This window comes from Saimiri boliviensis, chromosome 3 (assembly GCF_048565385.1).
Source record: "Saimiri boliviensis isolate mSaiBol1 chromosome 3, mSaiBol1.pri, whole genome shotgun sequence".
NCBI lineage: Eukaryota > Metazoa > Chordata > Mammalia > Primates > Cebidae > Saimiri > Saimiri boliviensis.
This window is the reverse complement of record NC_133451.1, coordinates 177871509-177889809: the sequence shown is the minus strand read 5'-3', so window position 1 is coordinate 177889809 and position 18301 is coordinate 177871509. Positions and strand designations below refer to the sequence as shown.

General features: G+C 39.8%; 1 protein-coding gene across 3 annotated transcripts in view; it reads right to left on the bottom strand.

Annotated features, from left to right (window-relative positions):
- The window catches only part of SH3RF1 (SH3 domain containing ring finger 1), a 180637-nt gene that overhangs the window by 34556 nt on the left and 127780 nt on the right, over positions 1-18301 (bottom strand). For all 3 annotated transcript variants that reach the window (XM_039479144.2, XM_039479143.2, XM_003938719.4), the window contains exons 5-6: positions 10417-10719; positions 4510-4620 (exon numbers count right to left, since the gene is read on the bottom strand). In XM_039479144.2, the coding sequence (XP_039335078.1) occupies positions 4510-4620; positions 10417-10719 (414 nt within the window). The remainder of the gene's footprint in view (positions 1-4509; positions 4621-10416; positions 10720-18301) is intronic.

The window sequence follows — 18301 nt, the reverse complement described above, 5'->3', positions numbered from 1 at the left end:
TGGTCAACAGTGTTACCAAGTTCAGCAGCATTGCTATCTACATGCATAAATTATAAATTTATTGCTCCACATTTGATCTACAAGGAAGAAGAGAAGTATCTATACCAGTTAAGGGGCTCTGTGTAAATTCCGTAAGTTCTCTAATGTTTCACTATACCATCCTGAGAGATGGAGTTAATAATTAGAAGTAGTTTACGTAAATTGTCTTTCCCAGTACCCTGGAGCACAGCAGAAGCTCAAAAAATAGAATCTACTGTGATGATTAATGAGATTGGGAAGTCAGGGACCGTCTCACCCATCTTTGTATGGGTGGCACCTAGCTTTGCAGCTAAAAGACGACAGAACCTCAATGAGCATTTCATGAATGAAAATACACTCTGTGCTTTTCTATCCTCTTCTTAGAACAATATGATATGGAATAAGAGGTCTCAGTTCCTGAGGTGCTAGAATCCTTTTCTGTTGCTGCTATGTAAGTTCTGACTGGTCGGGTGCGGTGGCTCACGCCTGTAATCCCAGCACTTTGGGAGGCCAAGGTGGGCGGATCATGAGGTCAGGAGTTCGAGACCAGCCTGGCCAACATGGGGAAACCCCATCTCTATTAAAAATACAAAAAATTAACCGGACGTGGTGGCATCCCAGCTACTCGGGAGACTGAGGCAAGAGAATTGCTTTAACCCAGGAAGCAGAGGTTGCAGTGAGCCAAGATTGTGCCACTGCACTCCAGCCTGGGCAAGACTCTGTCTCAAAAAAAAAAAAAAAAAAAAAAAAAAGAGAAAGTTCTGAGCATATCCTACTCTTCATCCTGATTTTTAGATCTCCTGCCAAAGGCTTTACTTTTAAATTTCAAACTACCAAAGTTGGCAGCCTCATCTTCTACTTTCAATTCCCTGAACCCATCGACAGCAACAAGTTCTGCTTAGCTTCCACCATGGGCTACAATGGACTAACTACATATTGGTTATTCTGAGAATCTGACATCATTTAACTTTGTTTGTTTAAATACACACACAAATGTGTATATGTTTACAATTTTTATTATTTTTATTTTTATTTTTTTAGAAAAGACAGGATCTCTCATCCTGGCTGCAGTGCAGTGGCACAATCATTGTTTTCTGCAGTCTTGACCTCCTGGGCTCAAGCAATCCTCCTGCCTCGGCCTCCTGAGTAGCTGGGCCCACAGGCATGCATCACCATATGCAGCTAATTCAATAAATTTTTTTTATGTGTGTAGAGACAGGGTCTTTCTATGTTGCCCATGCTGGTCTCAAACTCCTGACCTAAAGAGATCCTCCTCCTTCAGGCTCCGAAAGTGCCGGGATTATAGGAATGGGCCATGATACTCAGACTAAAATTCTAAAATTTGGAATGCAATCTGTTTATAAATTGGCCATGAATGGCATTTCCCTTTATAGATCTGTCTACCTTATAATACCTTGCAACTAAACACCTCTTGGCTGGTCCAGAGGATTGGGGATTATTCATCATTTGTTTTAAAAGTCCTTCTGCCATTGTGCAGAAGATACAAGACTAAGATCTTCAACCTCCTCCCCTACAAAGAGATTTTTTAAAAATCACTACTATTAATAGTTTGATGTCTGAATTAGATACATGTAATACCAGGATTGCTGATAATGTTATATATTTAAAATTTTAACTGTTAGATGTGAAATATATGGGACAATACGTTTATACTTTCACCCTGCATAAAAGATTTAAAAAAATCTCAATTCATGAAAAAAAGCATTAGAAATAATTTTCATTTTTTATTCTACTAGTGGCATTTATTACCTATAAATCTACAACATGAAAAGCCTGGCTTCTTTTCTACCAAGCTGTGTGCCACTGCCGTCATAGTATTCAGAGTCTTCGGAACCATTTCAAATTTTAAGTAGAATACTTGACACAATTAATATAAGATGTAGAGGGCACATGCTACTGAGATTTTCCATTTAAACCTGACATATTAAATCTAAAACATTTCTGCCAACCTACCAGGGACTCTGAGATCTAGACATCTCCTGGGATGACAGACAGGTTTGTTTATAATTAGTTTTTCATTAAATGAAATTGGCACAGTAGACATACTGTTTAATCAACCTTCTTCTTGCTTAACATGCAGGTTTTCGTCTATAATCCTAGAATAAAATGGTTGGATGTAAATTAACTTTTGCATATCCATGCTCTCTTGTGACCTGTCCCATTAATTAGCCCCAGAGTGAGCCTCCAGCTAACGGCAACTGGCCATTTACTACACTGTATAATTTTCAGCCCACAAAGGCTGAAATTCAGTCAGCCTTATGTCTTTTCTCACTACAGGTTGAATATCCCTTATCCAGATGCTTGTGACCAGAAGTGTTTTGGATTTTGGATTTTTTTTTAAAAATATTTTAAAATATTTACTTCACCACTTAAGCATCCCAAATCCAAAAATCTGAAATCCCAAATGCTCCAATGAGGACTTCCTTTGAGCTTCAAGTTTGTACTCAAAAAGTTTCAGATTTTGGAGCATTTTGGATTTCAGATTTCAGATGCTTAACCATTTTCAATTTTCCATTCTCTGAAGAGTCCTCCTTTTTTCCCATAAGAAATCAAGTTAGAATTTTTCCATGCAAGGCAGTCATCTGGAAACGAATATATCAACTCATTGCGTACATGTGCTGTTAGTGGGAAGGAAAGGCGAGAGTCTCCCCTGGAGATGAGAGGTCACAATGGTTAAGGAACTTGGCTCTGGTCAAACATCCGGGGCTAACAGAATCTCAGGAAAACCAAATTTCACTAAAAGTTAACTGAAATTCATTTCTCCCCAGACGAATCCCGGCATCTTTTCTTTCACCAAGCAGTTGTACTATTGAGAAAAGTGTGATTGTTCAGGAAACAATAAAAATGAAAATAAACAAACAAAAAAACATCTTTAACCTCTAGCTTTAACCCCCACAACATTATTAACTTCCATTTAAATACAAGAACATGCTTAACTAACTCTAAAAGTTTTCAAAAGCCCAAGTCAAGCTAGGTAATAACTCACATTTATTTATATCCCACCTTGTTTCTAAATCAGTTTTCAATTATTTATAGACGTATCAAGACAAAATAAATAAGAAATAGGAAAAACAGGGCAAATGGAAAATGAGAACAATAAAACTAGATGGAGCCAACATTTTGACTAATTATGTTGTGAAGTCCTTGCTAGAGGGGCTACAAATCTGGCCCTAAGCACTCCAGCAGAGGGAAATAAAATCTTTACAACATGTATAAAATCCACAACCTAAAAACAAACCAGCTGCTTAGAAGCCTCAGTATTCCTGGTACAGACAGCAAAGAAAACTATAACAAAGTGAACCAGGCCCAACTTGGAACAGCCCTCAACAGAGGCCAAAAAGATCAATAACGGTCCTCCCATTCTATGATCAAACTCTCTGAAGCAGATACTTACTTTACAGCTAGGGATACTGACGCTGAAAGAGGCAGAGTACCTTTTCCATGGTTACAGAACAAATAAATGGCGGAGGTGGGCTTCAGGTCCTGGCTGTTTCACTGTAGGCCTGCACCCTCATCATTGGGCCACACCAATGGTGTTCTCTGCCAACAGCACGACTTACACCTGTGGCCAGGCGGGGTGATGCAGTGGTCTAGGTACTGCGGCAATCTAATTTAATTATCTTTTCTATCGTAATTCAACTCGGCACTGGAGCAAACAGAAAATATAAGCCAAAGTTTTGGCCTGGATGAGGGATGTCTCACAGTTGCTAATTCCCTGCTTACAATTTTAGGAAACATCGTCTTACACAACAGTCTTTCTCTACTACCTAAGGGTGTTGCTTCCCTTTTAATTTTCTCTCCAGAGTGGCCCTCTTCTTTGTATCTGTATCTCCTGGCTATCCTAGTTGTCCCTATTATTTTCCTGTTTAGAAATCTTTAAAATCTTTAAACAATTAGCCATTTAGACTCTATCTGTAGGATATTATGTTTTCAGAAGAAGGAAAATCAACACAAACTAAGGGAGCCTTCCAAGACTTCAGGTCCCTTTAGGTAGCCACAGCTAAAGACAATACAGATACAAGACAAGAAATTAAAGAATTAATCCTTAATGCAGAGATTTGGTATCAATCTGTCATGTGACGCAAAGTAAACCATTCATCTTCAGGGCCTGTTTCCTTAGTATTTCCATAAATTTGTCTTTGTAAGAAATAAACAGGATCTAGAAACTCAAAATAAACAAAGGTTAAGCTTTAAGAAAATCAGGTTGAACTGTAATGAAAATTAAATGTATTTTTGAGTTATTCTAAAAGTTTCAGGCCACTGATCCTCACTGTTAAAGATTTTGCAGGATGCAGGCAAGGGACTTTCTAATGTTTTGTTAAGATGAACAGAGATAACAGATGAAAGATAGAGACCCGCCTCACCTAGCAAGTATGAACATAACACTGCAGGTGCCAGGAGGTGGAGTGTGCCAGAGTCGCATGACTAAACACCTAACAGAGAAATAGAAATGGGAGAAACTATACTCACTCCAAGGGCAGCTTGGTAGGGAACATCTGATGGAAAAGTAAACGAGGGGCCAGTTGTCACTGGGCTGCTTGGGGGTGGGGTCACAATTAACCCGGTGGTACTTATATGAACCTGCCAAGAAAAAAAAAAGGTATTAAAAAGAAGACTATGTCTAATACAACAGAATATACTGGTTAAACCTTAGAATGGCAAGTCACATTAAAAAAAAAAATCTGTACTTTCTGTTATTTGGGGAAGGTGGAATCCCTTCTAGTTTGTTCAACCCCAATTCACCAGTTACCTAATTTGAACCAGGCATTTTACTAGATGCTGGGGAATGATGTGATAAATACTGGTCATGACAGTGTTTTACCTACAGAATTTAACTGCCATTGGCTTTCATCATAACATGTTGCCTTGTTTTGTACGCCACCATGAATCAAACCGGCCTTCCAATGGTCTGCCTGGCGCTCAGCTAGCCCCCTGGCAGTTTCCCTGAAGAACCTGTTAAGGTGAGTAGTGGCTGAACACTCACCTGTCTATCAATATGTTAAATCTATGTGAACTTTTGCTATTTTCAGGATCATTTTTCATGACTTCTACTTTTTGGTGGGGATGCATAATTAAAATGCAGCTGCCTAGACATGCTTAGAGCAGGCAATTACTTATAAAAATGTTAAAGGAACAATGTCAAGCCAAATTAGTTGTCTTCAAAGGTGTCTTATCCATGATACAACCCAAGATTAATTTACTAGAAAGAAATTAAGTTATTCAGGTCATTTCATTGCCTGTGTTAAGTTACTTGATCAATTTCACTCAGGTTGCATGGCAGGTCCAGCTGCAGAATGCAGTGGTGTTACCTGAAGCTACAGAAGCAGGGGATGAGTTCTGCACAAATGGGAGTGTGTTTTTCCTCCAGTGTAAATAGAAGCAATGTTGTTGGCTAGCACCTGTTTCCCTAAGGAAACAATGACCCACCCCAAATGCTAGGTTTTATCATAAAAATGCAATCCCAAAGATAGTTTTCTCAGTTCCCATACATTAAGAAAAAGACTATCAGGACAAAGAAAAGCTAGGAGATCAGTTTCCAGAGGACCTAATAGAAACGTTCACTTTCCCACTGGGGTAGGTCCTACCAAAGCCATGGATAATCAGCATCACAGCATGTAATTTAATTTCTCAAATAAATCTATGCTATACACACGGAATCTGCAATCTTTAGAAAAGGATCTGGAGGCGGGGAACCTAAGGCCATTTCACGCCGACTTCCCAGAACTACCCTGAAAGGAAAACCCTAACTTTCCATGCCTAAGTAATAAAAGGACCAGAGGCTACTTTGCAAACCCCTCACCTTTTCTGAGCTGCAGACGGGAAATTCAAAGTATCCATGATTGGCTGCTTTTTGTAACCAAATCATCCATTTGCATAGGAGTGTGACTTTCTAACTTCACTCAGCCTCTGATTGGTTGCTGCCCTCACCACTGATTGTGGGCCAAGTCTTCGTTTGCATGGAAGTGCAGCCCTGTAACTTCACATTAGCATCTGATTGGTTGCTTTCCACAACTACCGATTGTGGGCCACTACTTCATTTACATGCGGTGAGTACTGAGTGGCCAATGGGAAACCTCTGGGGAGTATTTGGACTCAAGAAGATTCTATATCCAGGGCTCTTGAGCCGCTGCTCTGGCTGCTCCCACACTGTGCTGTGTACTTTCATTTTTAACAAATCTCTGCTTTTGTTGCTTCATTCTTTCCTTGCTTCATGTGTTTTGTCCAGTTCTTTATTCAAAACGCCAAGTATCTGGACACCCTCCACTGGTAACAGACATTATTTTCAAGGAACCACTGGGGCAGAAAAAAACTTAACCAAAATACAATTTCCTGGGCCTGACCCTATGCATATTTGAGAAAGATTTCATTACTGATGGGCATTTCTCTACAAGTGCAGAGTGGGAGTGAGAGTAATTAGTGGTTAATGACCTCACGGTTTTGGGATAAGTCCCTTCACGTCTCTAGACCTCTGTGAGCAGCTGGACCAGAGGCTACTTGAGGTCTCTGCCATCACAAGCACTCCAGGGAAGAACTGACATGGGGAATCCTGCAAGTACCACTTCAACACGGGGCTGTTCCTAGCATTGCAGCAAAGGAAGAGACAAAGTCACCCAAGAATGACTAAAAGCAGAAGAACAAGAAGTAGAAGTAAACCAGTGAAAGGTGAGCCTGTCTAGAATAAATGCCCCGAATAGAGACAACCTGACTTTCTGCTGGGCTCACCCTTTCCTCAGGAGACTGCAAAAATTCGTTGTCTCCTCTACAAGAAAGGCTAAGTAAAGTGGGGAAGAGCTGGGATAAGCAAAAAAGGAGTTGGGGGGGGGGGGTGGGGCTTCTGCTTCCCCTGAGGCCACTGAATACAAAGATGTCACAGAAACACTGAATATTATGAATCACTCCTCTGGAGGCCAAAACATATCCTAAGTGTGGTCAGAGGAGGAGACAAAGCATCTTGGCTGCTTGTACTATCATGGGCTTTTACGCACATCAATCACGGACACTCATGCACATCTATCTGATCTGGCGACCCACCTGGGCAGCACTGCCTGTAAGTAATCTTCTAATTTATGTATTTGACAGTTCAGCCACCACTCAGTAGTCACTAAATAGAACAGCAAGCAAGCCCTCTGCCTCCCTTCTTGTCCATTTCATCATCCTGCTGCCTGCAGTTTGATGTGACAGTGACATCTCTAATTGCCATACAGAAACAAGGGTATGAGGACCTATTCATATGGAGGAGACATGAGCTTGAAGGTGCCTAGGTCCCTAATAACTTTGTGGTGCCATCACACCAGCACTCAACTGTCTATGTCTAGATCTCATTGGGATGAGATGAAAATGAACACTGGCCCAGGCACAGTGGTTTATGCCTATAATCCCAGCATTTTGGGAGGCCACGGCAGGTGGATCACGAAGTCAGGAGTTCAAGGCCAGTCTGGCCAAGATGGTGAAACTCCGTCTCTACTAAAAATACAAAAAATTAGCCAGGCATGGTGGCACGTGCCTGTAATCCCAGCTACTCGGGAGGCTGAGGCAGAGAACTGTTTAAACCTGGGAGGTAGAGGTTACAGTGAGCCGAGATCATGCCTCTGCACTCTAGCCTGGGCAACAGAGTGAGACTCCATCTCAAAAAAAAAAAAAAAAAAACTAACATTTTTAAGCCACTTACTTTCAATTTTCTAATAAACGCAACCAAACTTAATCCTAACTATACTTAAAAATACAAAAATTAGCCGCTCGTGGTGATGTGTGCCTGTAATCCCAGCTACTCGGGAGACTGAGGCAGGAGAATCACTTGAGCCTGGGAGGCGAAGGTTGCAGTGAACCAAGATCGTGCCATCACGCTCCAGCCTGGGAGACAGGAGTAAAACTCTGTCTCGAAAAAGAAAAAAACAGAAAAGAAAAGGAACTACAGGCAAAGGTTAACATGTGTAAGGAAAAGAAGACAGCAATCAGGTCAATAGCAGGGAACAGATTCAGCCATGGGCCTCAGTGAAATCTATAGCCAGGCCCTTTGCTGGGCAGAGCAAAAGGAGAGTTGTTTTAAATGGTGTTACATGAGCCATTTCCCCTATGCACTGATCTCCATGGTTGGAAGAGTTTCTGCACGTCACAAATGCTACACATGCTCAATGCTCTATTGTGGACTGGGGTTCCCTCCAATGTACACAGTGCCCTAGATAAGTAGTGTTTTCTGTAAACCTAGGCTGGAGAAACCAGGCAGCACTTCAAACACCTCCCAGCCTCTTCTAGAAATAACTTCTCCCTGAGGCAACGCTCTACCACTGAAAACAGAACCAAATGGAAATCAGAAGGAGGGGTGGAATGGCTGAAGGGGAAAGTTTGAGTGGAACACAGAAAGAGCCTTGTTTCCTGAGCTACTTGAACCAAAACAAAAATAGCTCTACTTTTAGAGTCTTCATTGCCAGCTCTGGTGTGGCAGCGTCAGGCATGCTCACACCTGAATGCCGAGCTCTCTGCAAAGATGAAAATGCCCAGTCTATCTTCTTTTCTCTGTTTCCTCTCCTGCCAAAAGAGGATTGTCCATTCTTTTAAAGTTATTCCCATTCTGAGGTGTCACTATCCTTGACAGCTTGTCTTTTATTTCAAGACAATATCATTGTGCAAATGTTGCTAGGTTGCAAGACAAAAAGCACTGAATCAAAATGATTCAAATATCTCTTAGTGAATGGCCATCTTTACTAGGTCCCTCCTTCAGAACCTTACTCAAAAATCTTCAGTTCTGAACCTTTCCAGATTAACCTCACTTGGCACTTCCTGCTCCGATCTATGATCCACGTCTGTTTCTGACACAGGTATGATTAGTTCCATGTAAAATGGCATGGTTCTCCTCTCCACCCATTTTTCAAGTGACTCTTTCATCCAACAAATATGTGTTGTGTGTGCTTTCTGTATGTCTGCCATTTGGAATATTATCACCGAACGAAACACAGGCTCTTGCCTTCACTGCACTGACGTTCTAGTTGTGCGTGTGTGTGTCTTCATTTATCTCAATAAAAGTGTCATGGCCATAACACCTAAAAAATGCCACAAAACAACAATGCCACAGTCCCACTCAGAAAGTGAATGCATTTAATTTAAAACATGCAATATGAATCTAAAGGAGCAGGGTCAAGCAAATGAGGCTAAGCTGTGGCTCAAACTTGTAATCCCAGCACTTTGGGAGGCCCAGGCGGGAGGTTCACTTGGGGCCAAGAGTTTGTTACCAGCCTGGGCAACAAAATGAGACCCTATTTCTATTAAAAACAAACAAACAAACAAAGAAGCTGAGAAAAAAATGGCAAGGGATATAAAAAACTGTATTTTACATTTTCATTGTGTACAAAATAGGCACTTATTAGAATGTAAACTTTTTGAGGACCAGGACTACATGTTTCTTTCTTTTTCTTTAAGGTGACATAATTTCATTTTAATGTTTAAAGGGGAAAAAAAAAACCCACTCTAGCTATATGATGCAGTAGAATGTAAAATCTGCATGTATTTTCAAGATGAAACGTGAGACTTGAAAGCAATGTCTTCTGCTTGTGACAGGCTGCTTTGAACTAGGTTCTCTGAACTTTAAGCTGAGGAAAATACAACCATCACCTAAGTGGATAATGATAGCAGCCCTGTGGCTTGGGCAGGGTTATAATTAGGCTTTTTTTGTAGTCCAGAATTAAAGCCTAACACAGCAAATTGCTATATTTTATATATCATGGTATACACAGTGCTTAGAAAGGTCTAATAGTAAAGTGCTCAATAAATGTTTGCCAAATGAATGAATGAATGCCCTGGTCATCCCATGTATTTTTATAAACCTAAGAATAACGTGTGGCTATTTTTTACATACCAGTCGAAAGTTGTAAAGAACTAATGAGCTTAAAATATGTGAGGTCAATTTCTAATTTATATTAAATGTTTCTTTCGTCCTTGTTCTTCTTTCCCTGTACTTCTGGGAAGCCTAAATATTAAGGTAAGTTACATAGATACAAGCAACTACAAACATTACGTTTGGACCTTGGCGTCTTAAATCTGGGTGGAGATAAAGATTGGCAAGATCTCCCAAAGCAGTATTGTGAGAAGGTTCTGTAAGGCTGAGTGACTGCTTGGTGAAACTAGTAAGTATTATGTAACTCATCTTGTAAGTTCAGATCTTTCCTTTGAAAGTGATGGAGGAGTTAGTTCTAGGTCGATACACTCAAGTTAGCTTTCCCTTCTCCATTTTCCCACCTGCAAAATAAAGACAGGTTTTGCTTCCCAGAAAAGCTACTATCTTCAGAAGTTCAAAATAAGTAATATTTGTCAGCTAGGGAGCAAGCACGTTTGTGAGTTGATCCTTTTGTGGGTGAGCTCTTTATATAACACCTGAGGATTTACCTGAGAAGGGGCACTGCAGGAGAGCCCAGACAGCTCGCTGATCCGCGCAGCAGCAGTGGGGTTGCTGGAGCTGATGAGGACAGGAGGGCTGATCTCCATGGAGTGCCGGTTCTGGGGCGCCTGGGAGGACTTGTTGGCCATCGTGAGGGAAGTGAAGGAATGCCGCTTTTTGGTGTTCTTCTTGGTGTCGGAGTGCTTTGGGGCGGTGCTGCTCTGGGCTCCTGCCGAGGAACATTCTCCCGCATCAACTCCTGGCACAGGAGGCTTATCCCATTCTATCAGCTGCTTAGCAGCCGAGTTAAACTGCAAAAGCAACCACCAGACCAACACCAGAAGGTTACACAATTTCCAAGAATTCCCTGAGGTTTATTTTCAACATGATTTTATCCAAACTTTCAAGTCACTGCTTTAAAGTTTGCCTGTGCAGTGTCTGTTCGTCCCAGGTGAGATGTCTTTTCTCTCAGTATTGGAATTTCACTGTATCTATATCACAGGTAGACATTAAATCAAGAATAAACAATTCCATTGCAAGACTGAAAGAGTGAAAGACAATTTTATTAAGAATTTTTATAATGTCTGTTTTTAAAACTTGCCAATCATGTGTACACCTATGTAACAAACCTGCACATTCTGCACATGTACCCCAGAACTTAAATTAAAAAAAAAAAAACTTGCCAATAACAAATGAACATTGTTTTCAGCTCACTGTAAAATTTCGAGAAGAGCAATCAGAGGGTATATTTGTCTGACTGGATACCCTGTTGCACAGTAATGGTTGGGTATTTGCTCAGAGCACAACTGAATAATGAAGGGGCAACTTTTGGGTTTGGTAAAAATGAGCAAGAAGACAAAGAATAAAACCATTCAAAACAGACCAATGTACTTCTAAGTACGTTTACCTCCTGCCTTTCTTTCTGTATTCTGGGAGAACATGACAAAAAGCTGGTATAAATTCTTCACATGTTTTTTGTCATGTCATTGTATCAGTTATTGTCCTGTGTGCACAAACTTTCAATAATAACAGGATAAGACATGCAATTCAAGTTCTGCTGGCAATCTAACTTCGTCTATCTCAAAAGCCCCAGTGTAAAGAAGAGTACCAGTGTAAAGTAAGAATACCAGGAGTCAAAATCTGGGCACTCCACTGATACTATCAGCAAGAAAGGAAAGAGCACAAGCCTTTTGTTTTTCCTAGGGTAAAATAAAACATTTCTGGAAAGCTTCAGTGACAGTAAGCTGCATATAACTTACCTAGATATTACAGTAATGGGAAATACAGCTTAACCTGTCATAAAAAAATTGAGATGCAAAATAATAACTTTAAAAAGGTAACTTAAATATAGTATTAAGGAAAACAGTGATTTTTCTACCTCGGCATTACATATTGGGCACTTCACAAATGCCTTTATATAAAATAGCATCACGTACTATTTTTCCCACCTAAATTGTTTGGGCTATGTCTTCTCATCCTATGGATAAGACCATTCTACTAGGACAATGGAAACCCTGTCAGTCAATATTTTATGAAATGAACTTGCTTTGGAACAACTGGTTCCTCACAAAGCTGTGTTAACTGGAGCTCAGCAGTCACTGCTTCTATAAAGGATGGCAAATTGACTGACAATTTGTTCCTAAAGCTCCTAGGAACTCAAATTCAAGTGGCTTGTCTAGTCTATAATAAGTAGGATAAACCTTTATCAAACATGACCATATATCTTCTTCAGACTTTAAGAAGTTTCTCCGTATGCTAATCTTTCAGAAATAATAGGCAGTAATGACAGAATAACACCTGTCAAGGCCTGAAGTACCAATGGCCAGAGAAAGGATCATGGAGACTTCTGTGGTATGTGTTTAGGGATGAAGGAATGAGGTGCTATCAAAGGGTAACCCTATTCAGAGCATTGTCGTGGCATTTGGTCAGAAGATCCAGAATTTACAAATCCTTTCTTGGTCTAGCTGTCCCACCTTGAGGGGCCCCCAAGAGAATAAGAAGCCCAAATGAAGCAAAGCAATGTTTTATATTATGGTGGGGGTAGCCCGAAACTCACTGTAGAGCTCTAATAAACTGCAGTGAACCATGGAGGGGTAGGGTCCTCTTTCCTACACAGGCTGGGTGTAAGGAGCCTGGAAACCAAGCAGATTGAAAAGCTGCTTCAACACCTCCATCCCAAACACAACACCCTCATGAAATGAAGGGCCAGTGCACCAGGCAATGCTAGAGAAAAAGGAACCAGAGAATGTCTTCTTCCACAATAAGCTTATTTAGACACCTAGAAACAAATCTTCGAAAGCGCAAACCTAATCAGTGTGCTAGAGTCTGACCGATCAACTCAGCATCCTGTCCCACTGATTAAGAAGTAGGAGAAGAAGATGAGAAGACTTCCTTCACATTGAAGCCAAAAATATAAATAGAGAAGACTATCACATCTATTTGATATCATGTTTAGATTAATTCTGGGGTCAAACAATAGGCTTCATTAGTGGCGCCTGTTTTGAAAGGTTCTGAAAAATTACACAGTCTCATCACGGTCATCCTTGGCTGGCCAAGTGTCAGTTATATATTTAACACTGTGTTAGCATTTCAGGTTTCCATATGCTGTGCTCTGGTATAAACATCTGAGGGTTAAAATATTGTTCCCAATATTTCCTGCTGCTTTCTCAATGGAAAAACACTGGGTGCCTCCTTTGTGTCTTTCTTCATATCATATATTATCCATTAAAATAAATACACATTGAACATCTATTTTGGGGGCATGGTGTTTGAGGGGGAAGGGTCTCACTCTGTTAACCTGGCTGAAGTGCAGTGGCACATTCATTGCTCACTGTAGCCTCGAATTCCTGGGCTCAAGCGATCCTCTTGCCTCAGCCTCTTGAGTAGCTGGGACTAGAGGCATCCAACACCACACCCAGCTAATTTTTATAAGGGCTCATTATGATGTCCAGCTGGTGTCAAACTTCTGGGCTCAAGCGATCCTCCTGTCTCAACTTCCCGAAGTGCTGGGGTTACAGGTGTGAGCCAGTGTGCCTGGACTATGAGCACCAATTGTGTGCTGAATAACGTGCTCAGTATTAAAGATCTACAAATGCAGGAAAATGGTCTCTGCCCTTAAGGAGCTTGCAAACGGGCATAAAAATAACACAGTGCTTTCCATAATTTCTGTCTAGCTACTTTTGCTCAACGATACGCTGTCTGAGATGTATCCAGATTGCTCCAAGAGTCAGTAGTTCTTTCTTTTAAACTTCTGTGTAATATTCTATTCTGTAAATATAATATAATGTATCCATTCTACTGCTGATGAACATGTGGGTTTTCTTTCCTTCTTTCCTGCCTTCTTTCCTTCCAATTAGATGGTGGCTATTAAGAACACTGCTGTTGTGAATAATCTAGTAAATATCTTTTGGTGGACAGAAGCTGTTATCTGCATATTGGGTACATGTCCAGTAGAACTGCTGGACCACAGGGTTGGATGCTTAGAAGCAAGTATATGCAGGTAGACACATTCTGCAGTGGTATAACAAGCCACCTGCCAAGTAGAAGACCACAGTTCTAGTCATAGCATGTCCGTTACCTAACTCTGTGGCTTTAAGGAGCGATTTTACCTCTATTGTTCATAGCTTCCTCATCTATAAAGTAACTTGGAGCCAATGATTTTTAGGTCTCTTTTAGCTCTCCGCATGTATGATGCATAACCTCACTTTAAATGGACATGTCTCATTTTTCTGTTTTATTTCTATTCCTCTAAATAGCCTGGCATATTTTTTTCTGCATTTCATTTTTATGCATTGACAGTAATATTTGTTAGCAAGATGTTGTCATACTTTAAAATTACTTGAGATTTCTTCTGAAGCAGCATAGATTAGCATTAAAAAAAAAAAAAAAAAAAAAAAAAAAAAAAAAAAAAAAAAACACTGTTCCTTGCTTCTTTTATCGGTTCCAGAGAAAATCATAAAGTTAGGACTATCTGGTAGAGGCATTAAGTAAATCAGGCAGAAACATAAAGCAGCTTTTGTTGTAAGTGTAACTTAACCTTTGTAACAAGAAGAAAGCAAGAATCTGATAACTTTGAATAGAATTTTGATAAAATTCATGTATGAATGTTTGAGCTCAGTAGTGTGAGCTTTCTGTGACATTTAATAAAACCATGACCTTTAATGTTAGGAGTGCACTCATCACCTGCAAAAGAAACTTGTATCCTAAAATACCTTCTTCCAAGCATTTGGTAAGCAGCTTTGACTTAGGTTGGATATATGGTAAAATTCAGTATACTGGAGATAAAAGCAGGGACTCTGTAATATTTAATACTCTTCAAATTCTTATGTCTCTTTTTGGAGAAGAGTCTAAAATGTAGAAAGAATGTGTTTTTGAGAGTTATCAGAAATACAAATAAACACGAGATGAAATACTGACAAAAATATCAATAACAACAAGGCAGCTTAAGAAATATTAAAGTAAACTTTTTGTGTAACATTGCCCTCTTTGCTAGAGAGAATATAGCTGTTTTTTAAAGGTGGGGCTTACAACTTTTTTAAAGAGAAAACATTTTTTAATGAGAACTAAGTTGAATAGACACTATTTTATAGGAAGTTTTACTGATGAATCACTCTGTAGCTTTTGAGCACTGTAGGATACAAACAGTGTATCTGAGAAGAAATTACTTTAATTCACAACCCACTAGAGCAAGCTTGTCCAACCCAGGGTCCTCTACATGTAGCCCCACACAAATTTGTCAAGTTTCTTAAAACATTATGAGATATTTTTGAGTTTTTTTTTTTTTTTTTTTTTTTAAGCTCATCAGCTATCATTAGTGTATTTTATGTGTGGCCAGGACAATTCTTCTTCTTCTAATGTGGCCCAGGGAAGCCAAAATATTGCACAGCCCTGGTATAGAACATCGTGAAGTAAAAGGCCTCAGACAGTTCCCCAAATCTGTCTCTCCCCAATGCACTTCCCAGATGGATTTTCATTGAACAATTTAAAACATATCCTTCCATTTATTTTCTATGTAGATGTTTTTATATATGTATCTACTTTACTGATTTTTAACACAAATAAAACCAAGCCATCCATTCTATTCTCTCATGAAACAGTATTTCATGAACATCTTTGCATATCAATAGGGATAGCTTGATTAAGATGATATTCCATTTTATAGAGATGTTGCCATTTATTATGTCTCGGCAAACTGTTTTAATCTGTATTTTAATCTGAATTTGTATTTACTGATGAGATTAAGCATCAATTTTCTTTTAGGATTTGCTTGTTTCAATACTCCATATTTCTATTGGGTTATTGGTATTTTTCTTATGGACTGGCAGAAATCCTTTCTTTTTTTTTTTTTTTTTTTCAGATAGGGTCTCCCTCAGTCATCTAGGCTGGAGTGCAGTGGCACATTCTCAGCTCAATGCAACCTCTTCCTCCCGGGTTCAAGTGTTTCTCCTGTCTCAGCCTCCTGAGTAGCTGGGATTATAGGCACACACTACCACGGCCTGGCTAATTTTTGTATTTTTTTAGTAGAGATGGGGTTTCACCATATTGGCCAGGCTGGTGTTGAACTTCTGACCTCAGGTGATCTGCCCACCTCAGCTTCCTCAAGTGCTGGGATTACAGGTGTGAGCCACTGCACCTGGCCATACGTACTCTTTCTATATTATGTAAAGTGTTCTTTAACTTATATGTATATATGTGTGTATATATTTATGTCTATTAAAAATAATGTTCTAATTTGTTTTTTAACTTCATAGGTTTGTTATAGAAAAGTTTTTATTTTATGTGTGAAATGTATCAGTTTTTTTCCACTACTGCATCTTGATTTAACATCATGCTTTAAAAATCTTCTTATTCCACAATTGTTTTAAATAAGAAACCCATATTTCTTCTTAGTTTTTTAAGTGTTTCCTTCTTTTTGTCCTTCCTTTTTACATTTCAGCCTGTGAACCATATGCCCATCTGGTTTTGCATAAAGAATAAGGTAGGAGAGCACTTAACACTTCGTTTCTCCGCATGACTCAGCGGCTGTCCTATCATCATTTCAATAACAATCCATCTTTTCCTCACTGCTTTGCAATGCCATGTTTTAAATGGAGCACTTCAACATTCGACTGCATCACTAAGTCCAGTGTTCCTTTTCCAGATAAGTCAGTCACTTTGAGGAAAATCAGTGAATGAATGAAATGCTGTGGAATGGAAATTCATGCCCATTGACATCCTCTTAGCAGATATGAAAATATTTTGCCTCATATTACAGTCCTTTGCAAAATGCTCCATAATGGCAATGAGAAACGGGTCTTCCCATTTGCCTCCTATTCCTCCCTGCAATTTAGGGTAACAAGGTTTTTGTTTTTGGATGACCCAAATATAAAAGCAAGCTCGGTCTTCATTTATAATACAAGACTTGCCCACAGATGAGGAACAGCTAAGAGACTGAAGGGATTACTCAAGAGTCTTTTAAAATTGATATGAAAGCCTCTCTCAGGTAACAACTCCATTTAGGTCTCTGTAAATATTTGTTGAATGAACAGAAATGTTTGTCTCTTAGCACTCTCAAGGGAAGGAATTGCTGCCTCTAGCCCAACACTATGCAACTGAAATATAATATGAGCCACACTTGGAATTTAGATTTTCTGGTAGCCACATTTTAAAAATCAAAAACAAATAGGTAAAACTCATTTTAATAATATATTTCATTTAGTCCAATATAGCTACACTATAATCACTTCAACATGCAATGCATATAGAAAAGTGCTGAGATGGATACATTCTTTTTTTTGTACTATGTCTTTGAACCCGGTGGGTACAGAGTGATTCCATCCCACTCAGTTTGGACGAGTCTCACTGCAAGTTGCTCAACCCCAACATGTGCATTGGATGGCACAGCTCTGGACTCTCCACAGCTCCTGCAGGGAAAGAAGCTGCACCACAGGGTGGCTGAGCTCCCAAGGCTCATTAAGTACAAAGAATTTGCTGAAGAGAGAAAAGAAGACTGAAATGACTCCCCTGACCCCCCATGGCCCACGTTTCTGAAGCCTCCTGGGTCCTGAAGCAATGCACTGGTAGCAAGTACAAGGGTTACTCATTTACGCCACAGCACAGGGAGAACCATCGACTCCTCATTCAAGCCTTGCTACTTCCTGCCAAGGGAAAAGGATTTTCACAGTAACTACCTGGCTATACTAGGTAAGGAAGGTAAAACATCAGCTACTTAGCTCTTCACTTATTTTCATTATCTTCACTTCTGTTGGCCTGAGCTGTTGAAAACAAAATAAACTAGAATTTTCTTGTTCAGGTTTCTGATTCTGAAATGTAAAGTGCAAAGAGAAGGTACGTGTCATTAGAAGCCTATGAAGAATTTTAGCTTAGGTAGCTGAAAAAGGGACTGTCAGAGAAAATCACAGGAAAAGCCCTGAACGTCAAGCTGAAAGGTTTAGGTTAGAGTTAGGTCTTTGTCCTCACTGGTTCAGTAAGCTTGGTGGAACATATAAATTTCATGGTTTTGATTTCCCCAGCAGTATAAAATAGGAAGGTAACATCACCTCTACACACCCCAGGTAGACATGGGCATGGGTTAAGTGCTCTGTAACATGTAAAGCGCTACATGAACACGAGTTATTCATACTATTCAGGGTCCAAGCTTGCTATTAACTTGCTTTGTTGCCCTGGGCAAGTCACTTGATCTTGGGTATGCCTCCCGTTTCTCATATGTAACACGAAGCAGGACTTAATGATCTGTAAAGTTTTATGCCTAGGTGAAGTACAAATACCTTTTCTCAACCCGATACAAAAAATATCTCATTCAAAATGTTCACTAGGCAGAGACCTCTGTGTTGCCTATTGGGAACAGGGTCCTTGGATATTCAGTGATTGGAATCAAACCTAACGGAGCCTTTT